The sequence below is a fragment of the Lagopus muta genome, chromosome 8 (assembly GCF_023343835.1).
Source record: "Lagopus muta isolate bLagMut1 chromosome 8, bLagMut1 primary, whole genome shotgun sequence".
Classification (NCBI taxonomy): Eukaryota; Metazoa; Chordata; class Aves; order Galliformes; family Phasianidae; genus Lagopus; species Lagopus muta.
The window spans coordinates 29407959-29422080 of record NC_064440.1 but is presented as its reverse complement, the minus strand read 5'-3'; the positions used below and the strand labels follow the sequence as shown (position 1 = coordinate 29422080).

At 38.4% G+C, this 14122-nt stretch overlaps 1 protein-coding gene across 2 annotated transcripts in view; it reads left to right on the top strand.

The window, feature by feature from the left end:
* Nucleotides 1-12167, top strand: part of PMS1 (PMS1 homolog 1, mismatch repair system component) — a 43087-nt gene extending 30920 nt beyond the window's left edge. For both annotated transcript variants that reach the window (XM_048952618.1, XM_048952617.1), the window contains exons 10-13: nt 123-578; nt 1127-1257; nt 7076-7236; nt 9786-12167. In XM_048952618.1, the coding sequence (XP_048808575.1) occupies nt 123-578; nt 1127-1257; nt 7076-7236; nt 9786-9956 (919 nt within the window). In that variant the 3' untranslated portion in view covers nt 9957-12167. The remainder of the gene's footprint in view (nt 1-122; nt 579-1126; nt 1258-7075; nt 7237-9785) is intronic.
* The last annotated feature ends 1955 nt before the right edge of the window (nt 12168-14122 follow it).

The following is a 14122-nucleotide window of genomic DNA, read 5'->3' as shown; positions in this document are numbered from 1 at the left end:
TGAGTGAGCCATGGGAGTTCTTACCTTGCTAGGAGTAGTTGCCTTGTCTTTTGGTTTCATGTGTTAGGTGTTGCAGTCTGTGATTTCTTGTTTAGTTGAAATAATTTCTTTTCTTTTTTAAGGTACGAAATAAAAGCTGCTAGAGACCTGGAGCGGTACAACAGAGAGGCTAGCAAAGCCATGCAGGAAGCAGCAAACAGACCTGTAAAGGAGACACAAAAACAGAAGCCCAGGCTGAAGACTCCTCCACCCAACCAGCAGAAACTTGACAAAATGGTGCATTTTCGGATTGATAAGAAACCAAAGTGTAATCAGCCTGTGAAAGTTGTTACAGTGCCTTTTTCTCTGAGTTCCTGTAGACCTCAGTTTCAGAGGCACAAGAAGAGTGATTCAGATGGACACGAGCTTTGCCTGATCCGTCGCCAGAGTCTTCCTGATATCTGGATACTTGCTACTGAAAAAAAGCTAATGTTGCTGAATCCATATAGATTGGAAGAAGCCCTGCTGTGTAAAAGGTTGCTGATGAACCATATCCTTCCAGTAGAGAAACTGGACAAGCCAGTTGTGTTATCAGACAGGTAGAGTACAAATAAGGACAAAGTTGTAGTTTTTGTTATTTATAATTATCTAGAGTAGGCTGATAAGGCCTTGTTCACAAATTCTGTGACTATTTGAATCTGTAAGGGTACAAAACATAAAAATATCCTCTTACAGATTAACAAAAGAACAAAGGATGAACAAGTCTGGTCATTTTCCAGTACAAATGAGTACGAATTGTGACCTGTTTAGAAATGTAGTGAAGACAAATTTCTTCTCCCAGAGGGGGGAAGGAAATGCTCCACATTTTCACAGCTTCACTCTAGGTAACTTTCCCCATGAATTACGGAGTGGCTGTCATAATTATTACTATTTGTCTAAACTTGGTCATTCTATAAGATATGTAAATAGTTGATATTCTGTATTTCTTCTTTAAAAAGACTGCTTTTTTCCAAAATACTTTTCAAAATCATAATTGCTCTTGATATCTGACATTTTAATGTATTTTTCTGAGCAGTTTTAATTTTAAAATGAAGGATTTTTTAACGCTTTGGGTGTTGGTTTGTGCGGTGTTGCTTTTTTTTCCTAGTCTTTTTGGTGAATCTCACTACATGGATGTTCTTCATAAAATGCAGAAGGATTACAAGACACTAAATGGATCAAGTTATTTGTCAGACCCAAGGCTTGTAGCAAATGGCTTCCAGATAAAAGTGATAGAAGGTATGATGGTTTTAATGTCTTTTAGTCTGACTGAAGCTTCTTTTCTTCTGATTTAATGATTTAAATGATGTCTATTTTGTTGTCCTACATCGCATTATCATTGAAAGCACCAAGATCCTGTTTTCTTAAACATTAAGATTCTATTACTTTGCTAGAGATGTATTCATCTATATACAATAATGATTAATGGAAACTGATAACAGAAAACATGAATAAAAAAGGAAGGGTATGTAGGGTATAACCTCCTCTTTACACATAAGCATCTCGTGACATTTTTATTTCTTTTCTCAAAATGCTGAATTGCCATTTTGGCAGAATGATTAAACTGATGAGACTTCTACAGTCAAGGCAGCTTCTTCCAAGATGAGAGTTACTTGCAGAATCTGATGTGAGTGAGTGCTTCAGCTGACTGTCCCTCTTCTGTTCAGCAGCTGAGGAGGTCCAGTAAGGAGATGGAACTGGTTACAGGTCTTCTTTCGTACCAGGATTGTAGCACAGTGCCCAAAGGGGCTGGTAAAGAGTGGGTCAGAGGATCATCATCAGCTGTTTTGATAGAGGTTGGTCTCCACTCTGAGATTCTTTCAGCTTAGCAGTAAAAATTAAGTGCTTATAGGTTTTTTTTTTTTTCTGAAGAATAATTTACAGTGATGCTGTTTGAAATCCAGAGGCAACCTGCCCAGAATCAATTCTGAGCAGCAGGATTTCTGCAGCAGAATTCCAAGAAAAGCAAACTTCCTTGGGGGCAGTACCTAGCTGTGACAGCTCAGAGGAAAGGTTCACTATAGGAGCTGTTAGAAATGCTATAGCTTCATGTGTTACAGATCCCCGCATATGTACAGTGATGACAGATCTGCTCAAACATATGGGATCTTTTAGGAGTAGGTATGAGAAAGGGATGTACAGTAACTCCTTCTGTCAGGGGCTGGCTCTTGGGCAGAACAGAGCCTAAGCTGTTTTCTTTTCTGAACCACGTACGGCAAAAACAAGGATGCTTCCTTCTGAGTGGCTAAATCCTGTGATAAATAATGAGAGCTGTCTAGAAGTGTTCATGAAAGCAATTAGATTGAATCATTAAGGGAATCAAGTACTTGTGGTAAGAGACAGCTCTTAAGAAGCTGTCAGTCAAGCAAATAAAAAACTGAGCAAATCTACAACTTGTCTCTAGACAAATATGGGAAGAAGGGATTGGAGGCCTTATTGCTTATGTACCTTCCTATTTTTTTCCATCTTTTTAAACTGGACGTGAATAAACTTTTGAAGACCGTTTTCAGTCTTGTGGAAATGGGAAAGGCAATCTACTTTTAAAATAGTTTGCTTAGTACAAGAGTGAAATTGTATGATACAATGTTATAGGACTCATGGCAGTAACCAGGAAATAACAATTGTTTTCCTGTGTCCCTAACTATATAAAATTAAGAAAATGAAGTCTTGTGAGGAACCTTGTCCTTGTTTACTGTGCAGTTGAAGGAAAGTACAAACAGTGCTCTGTTGGCTTTACGTGCACTGTACAGGTGGAGGAACTTAAGGACTTGATGGTTACTGTATAGCCAGCCTACCTGAGGAATGGAAGTCTATTTCAGTTCTTAGTTACAGTCTTATATTTTAACTACTTGAATGAGACATTAATAACATTTGAGGCTTGTCAGTCATATTTATAAGCTTCTGCTAATGATGTTATGGCAGTTACAGCCTCTGTTATAGCATGTTATTGCAGATGAAAGTAGAAATGCCAACAGAAAAAATGGAATTTCACCCAGCCATTTTTTCCAACTGACCTCTGGATTTTTACTTAATGCTTCATCAGTTCCTTTTATTTTTTTTCTTCCTTTCCTTATTATTTTGCCTTAAACTTAGCTCTGAAATGCACTATTATCTACTTCTGTTACAAACACTTTATTGAAGTTATTTTTCAGAAACATGAGTATTAATTATCAACGCTCCTTAATTGTCTGTTCTAGAAAATTTCTGTGTAGTTTGAGGTTCTTTAATTTAAATATCCTTGTATAATCTTGATGTAAAGCTTACACCTGAATATTCTGTGGGACTTGTTAACTTTGGGAACAAGTTCATTTCATTAAATATTCTACAGTGTCCTTTGTTTTGTCTTGTGGTTCTTGTGGTTTGGTTTCTGTTTTCTGTTTTAGTTTTTTAAACTCAGACACAGCCTATAAACAGGACATTTACTCAGTTGTTTTTGAACTTGTAGTTGCCTCAGGTTTTGTTTCTTGAGTATGTATTAATAGACGGAAATTCTCTTTTTTTTATAAGCAGAGGTTTTCCTTTCTTTATCTTTGCATTTGAATGTGACAGTTGTATCCCTACTAATACTTTCTTGCAAAGAAACAAGTAGTTGAATTAATATTTCTGATTAAGTCTGTGATGCCATCAGTTGGTCCTTAACCCTTCTACTGTCCAATTTGTCAGCTCTCATAGATCTTCTTTTAATTGCTGTTTCTTAATGTAGACTTGATTCAACTCCTGTGATAACTTCATACCCTTGTTCTTCCTAACAAGGACTCTGTGTATGATTTTGTTCTACCATTTTATTGGGAAATCTTTGAACTTGTGGCAACATTTTCTTCTTTCAAGAGTCCAGCCTTTGGACAGTAGTTTCTCCAAGAGTGCAGGAGTTCCAGACCATGCTTGGGTATGGTTTCTTCTAAGGCTACGTCTGTCCTTTGAATATTCTCTTGCTGTAAAATGAGAATGTAGTTTACCTTTGGTTTGAGTGATTGCAACCAAAGCTGTTTTAAGTGCTCTAGATGTTGAATATGCCATGTTGTCTTGTTTGGTAGACCAATATTTTTGTTTCCTTGTCTCTCTATATTGATTGCTCAGCACTCCAAAGAGTTTTTAACTAGATTTTTCTCTGGATAGCTGACAGTGAAAAACATGTTGTGAAATAACTCAGGAAAGTTTCTTGGCATAAATGTCACTTAGGCAAAATCAATGGTTTCTTTGTGGAACATGCCAATTGTGATCCTCATAAGTGGTGACGCTGAGCTCCGGTCCTCCTTCACCACCCTCCCATCCACTCAGTGTTCTGGCCTTGCTGAGACTTCAAGTGATGCTGCCTTTGAGAGAGTGCTCTTATTGCTTTTACTTCTGGGTTCCTCCTGGCATTTGTTTGCTGAGTATAGCTTGCAGTGATCGCTATGCGCAGAGAACCATTTCAGGAAGTAAGGATTACTTTCCATCCAGTTCTTATCATATTTATGATATACAGATGTTCACAACAAATCCGTTTCCTCTGGGAAAACTTGAGATGGGTGTAAATGCTTGGGTGGAAATGAACTGAGAACTGTCTTACCCTTTTTTTTAATCTATGTGACTTGAACTAAGGCAAAATGTTAGAGTCGAGCTGTAATCTTAATAGAATACACATATCCAAACTACATGTATACAAAGACTGTGTTGATAAGGTTTCAAAGAGCAGTAACACACAACCAACCTGCTTCCTTTGGTAATACAAGCTGCTGCTTGTAAACAACCGGTGGAAAATCATGCTGCTGCTTTACTTCAGTTTGATTTTGATCGAAGTCTGTAAGCTAGGTAGTCTTACAGTGTCACCTAATCTAGGTGGCAGCTGGAAGAGAACAGATTTTCCTGGCCGTCGAAAAGGAATTATCCAAAGGTGATTGTGAATGTTTTGTTTGGACAGACAAAGGGGAAATTTTTAGCAATGAGAAATCCACATTTTTAGTCAGTTGAAAACTAGTTTATTTGTTCATTGAAATATTTTCCTTGGAAGTTGGAAAGCATTTCACAGAATTCACTATGGAAACTGCTTGAAGACTGCTGTTTGAGTACTCAAAAATTTTAACGTATATTTTGTCAAAAATTTACAAGTATATTGAGGTTTGGACATCTGCTTATATCATCAAACGTTGCCAATGTCTGAATTCCTGCAAAGACTTGCAGATAAATATATGTTAGTCAGCATGCAGTGCACTGCTTTTCAGTCTGAAGAACGTAAGCAGAAAGGGAGAAATAGAAGTTACCAGAGAAGGAGACTTCAGATGTTGTATTGTTTGTTCTTATGGTGTGCTCTCAAGTCTGATTTGACCCATAAATAAATGAACAGTATTGTGAAGTTAAATCTGACTGTCAAAATTTGCATATGGAGAAATTGTTATTGGTAAAACCCCTGAGTTTCAAGCAGTCTCATTAGGAAGCGTGTCTGACTGGTTTACTGCACTTGCAAAAATTTGCTTTGCAAGTCCAGAATCTTACTGTCGTGAAATTTTAAGGGTAGCTGTGAGGATTCAAACTTTTCAACTGGAAATCTTAAATGTAAGGAAGTTCTGTGTCCTGCATTTGGTAGCCTATGTTGCAAATTATTGAAAAGCTGTCAGGTAGGATGTGCTGTTATTGTAGAAAGAGGAGCATAAGCAAGTGTTCTGAATCAGCAACACGAGGTTAGTCTTACTTCAAAGCAAAAATGGCGTAAAAATGAAGAGAAGTGGTGAAGGAGATTAAGAATGGATTATCTTTGCTGCAGTCTCTTGCAGCCTTTCTTATGGAGAAATACTGGCATTGTTTGTGATCCTACCTCATCTTTAATAACTGGTGAACCTGGTTGCTTTCAGCTGGTTCTGATTGCAGGCTCACAGCAGTACGTAAAAATGTTGGGCTTTATTAGCTGAGACTGGGATTCTAAGGGAAAGACAGCCTGAGGAAGAGGCTGACAACAATGCTGAATGAAAAAGGAAGTAAAATTCCAAATTTCAAGTGGTGCTAAATATGTTGCTGGGATGAGATTATGTGATTCTTAGTTCCTTGCATCAAATTCCCATTCTAATCAAAATATCTCTTGCCCAAAGCCTGAAAAACTCCATCAGCATGATTTACCTTTATGACATACCCATATTTAGACAACACTTTTCAACCTGTACAGTCCTTATGTTCATCTACAGTCTCATTTAATTACTGTCAAATTAACAATGACCAGTCGTGGATAATAATGATCTAATTGCAATAGCTAATACATTGTCTTGTCTTACATTGTATGTATATTTTTGTCTAATCTCTAAAATCTTCAGATACTTCTAGTGCTATAGCTTGTGTATTATTAGGAATATGAACGACCCCTTGTTGCAGTTCTTTAATTTAATCCAGTTTATACCAGTCTGTTTGTTTCCTCTTTTGATTTCACAAAGTCATTCATGATCCAGGCTGAATGTATGCGATTCTCCCACCTTAGGCCAAAACTAAGGGAGGATTTAATCTCGTTTTAAATTGTGGTGGTGTCACGTGAGCGTGTATGAAGTCTGTCATCGAGATTTTTAGATATGCAGGCTTCAGATCTTTCTCTGCAGTGCTGGGAGAAATAACTGCTTTTTGGTTTGGTGGAAGTCGAATTTGTTACGATGGAAGTTGAACTGTACAGATGTTTAAACCAGTTAGTTAGAAAATAGGGCCAGCATTGTTTTAATTATTTTCAAATTAAATTGTATTTTATTATAAGCTTCTAATTTGACTTAACATATGTTTTAATCAAAGCTGTAGAAGCTTTAATTAAAGCTATGCTCAAGGCTGGAAATGCTGCAGAAGGTTTTAAGCATTTCAGCAGCACCAGCTAGGATTTGAATTAAATTGAACCGGTAGGCTTGTGATGTCAATATGGACAAATCATCATTTTGAAACCTTGAACAAAGAAACACGTTTCAGAGGAGGAGTAAAAAAGGTTTCCTAATTGCATTGAATTCATTGTACTAATCTATTAAGTGATTTTAGATTTGTTTAACTTTCTCTGAATTGCTCCAGGGTAGAAATCAAAGCAGTGCATAAATTGCTGTTTTATTTTTTGTGTTTTCAGGTGCTTCAGCTACAGAAAGCCATATGGAAATAGAAGGAATGGCTAATTGTCTGTCCTATTATGGTGTTTCTGATTTGAAAGAAATTCTGAATGCAGTAGTTAATAGAAATGCAAAGGAAGTATATGAATGCAGACCTCTCAAAGTGATAAACTACTTGGAGGTAAGGCATAACAATTTACTTGTAAAGATTGGCTAGCTGAGCTCGTAGCAAGTCTTTAAAATCTTGAAGGTTGAGATTTTTTTTTTCAATTTTCCATTGTAAGTAATGTAATTCTTGTCTGAACAGAAGTTACTTTTGAAAAGGAGAGTGCCAGATCGTCTCTGAGGTGTACGGGCTGTGCATTGCTTACAAAATACTTCCATCAGACATGCCACAAAACAGTCATCCATTGTGATCTAATACATGCTGAGAGTTTATGCTCACAGGGGTTTTTCTGGGTATGCAGTTTTCAGAACGGAAAGGCATTTCTCCTTGTCAGAATACAGAAAAGTCATAAAATAGCTTTCCAGCTCTTCAATGCAGTTGAATCCAGAACAGTAATCAAGCTTTTATTCCCTCCTAAGTAGATCTGTGAAGGAATAACAAAATGATTTAAGTTATTAGTTTATGAAAAGTAGGAATTAACAGAAACTTAACTCTTGTGTGAACCTCAGAGTTGCATGTCCTGAAAAGCAGAAAGTGCACCATTTCCATTTGACGAAGAAAAATTCCTATGATTCATTCCAAAAGGGGATAAGAGACAAAGAGAATTTTCTTTGCCAGAAAAGCAAGCTGTCACTGAAATTAAGACATAGAAGTGAAAGAAATGAAGTCTCACATGTAGTGAAACCCATATGCTTCTGCAAATGCTTGTATTTAGTTAGCATCAGTAACTTCTGAAGTTAAGGGCAGCACATGCTGACAACTGACAGTCTCAGAAGTCCACTCTACTCAAGGCACTAGTGACTAAGTTTTGCAGGAAACCATGTGTTCTTTACCAGCAGCCAGCACTATTCACAAGCAGCCAGAGAAACGGTGCTTTAGTAGAAGAATCTTTAAGCTGTTTTCTTTCAGATGTTGTTATGCAACAGTTGGAACCAGAATTAGTTGTTTTTTTTTAATGTTTGATATGCAGTAGATAAAATTGTCTGCCCAGAGACAATAATAGGCATGAATTCACAGAGATGGCTAATAAACATGGTACTAGTAAGAGCTGGAATAACTAAAAGAAGTAGTTTTCCATAATTTATTGTCTTATTTCTAGATAGTTTACTAATGCCATCTTAAGCCACAGTTCTTGAGATAGCTGTTCAAAAGAATACCAAGATATATGTTAAGCTTGGTTTTTATACAAGCTCTTGCCTGTGTGTTTTTCTGAATTAGGGTACATAGTGTGGCCCAGACATTTACATGGAATATATATAGAATATAATATAATGTTTTATAATATAATGTAATAATGTAATTATATTATATAATGTAAATATATATCAACCTTTTGAACATTCATTATACAAATCTTTTGCTGCTTTTTGGGGTCAGTAAATTTACAGCTGCCTTTGCTGTTGTCATGCACTCTTAAGGAAAGAGTCAGTTAAACACTGAGACTGTATGAATGTAACCTCATTTGGAGGTAGAGGCTTTAAGTTCTCTACTTACAAATACCTGTCTTTTGGATTGGGATGGAGTTGATTTGTGTGTTTAAAAGGAGAGAGTGTGTATATAAGAAGGTACAGTAAACTGTATGTCAAGAGACTAGCAAAGCATTATTAAAAGCTGTTGGCGATCTTGTGAGGAACAGTTCAAAAGAATGTTGAGCAGTAGTAGGAGCTGGAAAATGCATATTCCCTGGAAAGTGTATGGCTTGCATTTGTGAAAAAGATAAATTTTAAAAGTAAGCACTGGATTTTTATTTATTTTTTTTTTTTTTACTATTTGTGTTCAAAGATGCAATTTCTGTCCTAAGTTGGAGTAATCAGCATATCTTCTTTGGCTATCTTCTGGTAAACCCAGAAGCAAAAATAGAGAGCTGGTCAAAGTAAAAGCCTGCCTGAGTAGAGAATGGTCTACAGTGATCATTTTTCCATTTGGAAGAGTGGGCTGGGGGAAAATGGCTGAAAAGATTGATATTAAAAGATGATAAATGTTGGTTTCATGCCTTGTGAAGGCATGACAGCCTAAGATAACAGCAGGAAACAAATTAATTTTGAAGCTACTGATTCTTTGAGGGTGTTTGCTAGTAGTGCAGTGTTTAGCTGTCACTTTTGATTTCTAGTACTGTGAGACAATAGCATAAAGTATATATTTAATACAGCATGGACCTAAAATTTCACAATAGTATTTTTAATACTCTGTTTAACTATTTGTTTAATTTATACCAGTTCACAATTTTGTGGTGTAGAATGCATCTTGTGAACTGGTAAATCTTTTCAGGCAACACTGTCACCAACAGAGAAATTGAGCTGTTCAGAAACACAGGGACCCTAACAGAAAAAGTGCCAACATAACCAGTAGACTGTGACTGTCACAGAAGAGCATGAAATGACCAGTATGATATGTTTAGAGTTTAATTTGTGTTTCTGGGATTCAGACTATATAAAAGTGAAAGAAAACAGTGACCTTTCCCCAGTGAGTGCTTCATTCATGCTTTCTGATAGCCCCAGGTTAACATATTACAAAGCAGAACTTTAAAACTGTTGGGTTTTTTGTTTTGTTTTTCCTTTCCACAGGGAGAAGCAGTGCGTTTAGCTCGGCAGCTGCCCTTACATTTGTCAAAAGAAGATGTAGAAAACACAATTTACAGGATGAAGCAACAGCTTGGAAGGGAAAATAAAGGCTGTGTTCATGGTCGTCCTTTTTTTCATCACTTAACAGATATTCCAGAAGTTAACAAGCCATAACTCCAAGGAAATTATTCAGTAAATGGAACATTTTGTTTGGGATCAGATTTCTCTTGCTTAATTTTGATCGTTATTCTGTAACCTCAGCACGTTTTGTGTGAAGCTTTTGTATAGTTAGTTTTCATTATCAAAGTTCACCTTCTTGATATTTTTTTTAAATTTAAATTCAAATGCTACTTGAGAAATGGAAATAAATTAATATTGTAGAGAAAAGCTCCACTATTTTTTAAAAATTTATTAAAGAAATATTCTCAACTAGTTTGATGCTTTTCTCACTACTGCAGATTTAGAAAATATCAGTATGTCAAAATGTTTTAGATATGGTTATAAGCTGCTCTCAACAGAGCGTGGCAAAATTTATTGCACTATGACAAGATATGTTAATTTTTAAAGGAAGCCAGATAGCAGTTATTTAAGCATTTAATTATGGCCCTACCATATGTGGTTGTTATTGGCACATATTTATGTTGTTGGATTTCTATCTGTAAACTGTTAAATTTTGTGAAGTCCTAGAGTTCAATCTCTGAAAAGCTTTTCTATTAACTGTGCAAATCACTCCAATTATTTCTAACCTTCAGGTGCAAAGCTGTGATTCTTAAAAGTTCAGTACAATGCTAAAACTTAAGATTAATGAAAACCAGCTTATTATTTAAAAGATGAATGGATCAGAGTCATGAGAGTACAGGTTAGCACTAGAAGCAGATGTCAACACACCTGCGATAGTGCAGTGCTATACTTGAACCACTTGCCATTTGGAAGCAGACAGTCCTCAGTCAAAAAGAGCATGGCATAATTAGGGAGAAATCTGCTATATAAAGAGCTGCTGATGGTGGTAAACTTGTTCATTTTGTTTCTACCATAATTTTACTAGATTATGCCTTCTGTGCAACACGTCTCTGGAAGTGTATGTTTAAAAGTTTCAAACAAGATGACCTGTAAATTTGTGTATGTCCCTAATTGTTTTGTCACAGCACACTTCAGTACTCTGTAAGTATGGGAGTTAGCCTAACTTTGCAGTGTTTCTGTGGCTGCTAGGTAAGTGGTTAAAAGGTTGCTGAAAAGCCTGAATCTAAGCTGCTTTGTGGGCAAGAATATCAGAGTATCGAGGAAATGCATAGTGTGAAAATGCAGATTACTGATATACTGCTCCGTACCAAACAGCAGTGAGCTAATGAACGATGCAACAGCAAGTAGTATTTATTACCTCTCCTGACATGTGGAAGGATAGTGCTGCAGCAGAAGTGCAATAGCAAACAAGGTGCTCCCTTCCTCTTGCCTTGAGCACAAGGAATATGTGAGTTCCTCTTCTGCTGTTCCCTACCTCTTGTGTGCACCTGTCATATGTCAGACTGAGAACAGCTGAAATACTAGGCAGTGAGAGCCTTCAGGAGTAGTAATTAAGTGTAAAGGGGGAAGCAGTAGTCTCTTTCTGGAGAAGGTTTGATATCTGCTGTTACTCTGAGGGAGTCCTAAGATATAGCTGTGAATATCCTGGCCATGAGAGACCTGCAGAAGGCATGGGGTTGATGTGTTTGACTGAAAAACCAGCAAGAGGATCATGCATCCAAAGCCTGGGTGATCAAGCAGCTGCCACCTTTCTTTTGGATTGGCATTATGTTTCCCAGCTGTGAAAGATCTTAACAGGTTTTGTTGGGATGACTTTAAAGAGAGTGTTAGGAGCCTCATCAGAGGCCTAGCAGTACACTGCAGAACTGGTTATATACTCACACTGACAGCAAACCCCGTGGGCAGGAAGGAGTCATTAGAGAAGGAGTCATTGGAGAAGGAGGGGTCAGCAGCACAGGGACAGGGGGAGGAGAACAGAGCAGGGACCAAGAGAGTGCACAAGGAAGGTATCTTAATTTGTAATGAGAGCATGAGTGGAAAACTAGGTTCACGTTGTCTGTAAATGCCACTCACTGCAGAAGATGGGAATTTTCAGAGTGAAAGCAAGGAGGGGTATGGAGGCACAGGAATGAGATGTGACTTTGGGCTCTGAGGGGAAAACAGGATCCTGGTGTGGCAGTGGATGTGGGAGGTTATAGTTTATTTTTACTCTTGGATGCAAACTGTTAAGAGTTGAAAGAGCAGCCCTAGCCATGAGAAATGCCAAAGTCAATACGGAGAATGGATCACCAAGTGAAGAAATTAAATGATAACGTGCTCTGATTTCAATTGGTTAGGAAGAGTAGTTAGTTGTATGCGTGTTAATCTCAGTAAGTGCTACATACATATATATATATATATATATATATATATATATATATATAACAATCTCAATTAGCCTATGTAGCAGTTCCTGAGTTTAACGGTTGTTCACTCAAAGGTACACAGGTGAGGTGGGTGGTAAATTGATACAGCCAGCATCTGCACAGGTGCTGAGCTGGGCTCCGTTGCCATGACAACTAATGAGCAGCAGGCATTTCTGTGGGGCAGGTGTGCTTCCCTCCAGCCTTCCTGCCCAGGCTGGTTGTTCTGTGCTCCGGAGGTACCTCGAGATATCTCCTTCAGGTAGGTGAGCGTAGAGTTGTTTCGGTCTCAATTTAGGCTTCTTTTAGTCTTTGTGAGGTGCTGAGGCTGGGGGCTGGCAGCGAGTGCTGCAGGACGGCGCTGTGGGGACGAGGCTGTACCTCACCTCAGCAATGGCGGCTGCGGCACTGTGAGTTAAAATTGGGACTTGTTCTGATGCTATGCTGAGGGGAACTTGGTGATGGTTTTAGATAGTTTTGGAGAAGCCAGGCAGTGTTTTTGGTGCAGTGGTTCTTGAACTGAAATGCCTTATCAGCTTTGATCCTTGTCTGCTGTCTCTCAGCCCCCGGGTGACATGACAGTCTCCTCAGAGCACCGGGGGTATCGGCGGGCAGCAGCCCTGAACTGTGCTCCCTATCGGGAGGGAAAAACAAAGGCTGGAGAGGTGAAACACCGTGTACAAGCTTGGTTCCTAGTAGGCTCTCCCCTTAAAGGACGAGCTGGAGCTGGACGGGTTGCAGTGAAGCAGGCAGGGAGCCTCAGACCCGGCCCTCTCCACCGCCAGTGGCTGGCTGTGGGCATCTCAGGGGAGTTGCAGTATTTGCACTGCCCTCTGCTGGCATTCTATTCTTGTGTAGATCTGCCTGACAAAGTGGTCAACTGGCAGCTCCGGGGCTGGTGACGAGGGAGCACCGTGCTCTCCTTCCAGTCAGCAGTGTGCCAAAGTGTTCCCATGTGGGAAACTGCTCATGCAGGGCTCTTCTCCCCTTCCCCAGATAAGCCTAGTGCAGGTAGCAGCATTTCCTGTCCAGTAACGTAGGGCTTTCCAGACTAAGGCTTTTTTGTCTCTTTGGTTTTCTAACCTTCTGGCTCTCTGTATCTTTCCTCTTTTCTCAGAAGGATCGCGTGTGTGGTGTTTTTTGGCTGGCTGTGCTGGTGCGCTTCCAGCTCGAGTGTCCACCTCCCCCAAATTCTGAGAAGTTCTGTCTTCATATGAAGCCACTGAACAATAACTTTCTTTTTAAATACAGAAGAATCTTACCAAAGGAAGATAAATTTTTCCTGCTTGTAAATATAAACACACAAAAATACCTTCTGCTTGTTTCTTTTCTAAATGTATTGAGAGTCGTAATAATGAAGTTTCTGTTTCCTGTTGGTTAAGAAGTGTGTTTGTGAAGGGATTGGATTATTTCCATGGACATATATTTCTATTCTTTCAGTATGAGCAGTGCCAGTTCAGAGAATAATTGCAAAACCAGGGGGATGGTGACTTATTTGTGGAGCCCTTAGCCAATAATTGGTAGCAAATTCTATGGTGCATGTTGTTAAAATGGGCTCTTCTATATTTCAGTATGGATTACTGAAAGTATCTAGCAATGGAATCAATACCTTCAAACAATGTTCTGGTTGCGCAACTGATAATTCTTCAGTTGCAGGGTTTTCATGCGTGTTCAAGTGGTTTTGTTGTTGTTGTTTTTTAATTTCCTTACAGATGTACTAGTATTACTTTCATGGAAGCAAGCATCAAGGACAACAGGGTTTTTTGTTGTTGGTTGGTTGGTTTTTTTTTTTTTTTTTGGAAAGATTTGCTAATATTTGGTCTTCAGAACTTGTTGTATCTTTTGTGATCTGGCCTGGTTTCTGGTTGATTGGGTTTGTGTGTGCATGTTTCTTAGACGAACCTACAGCTTTGCATT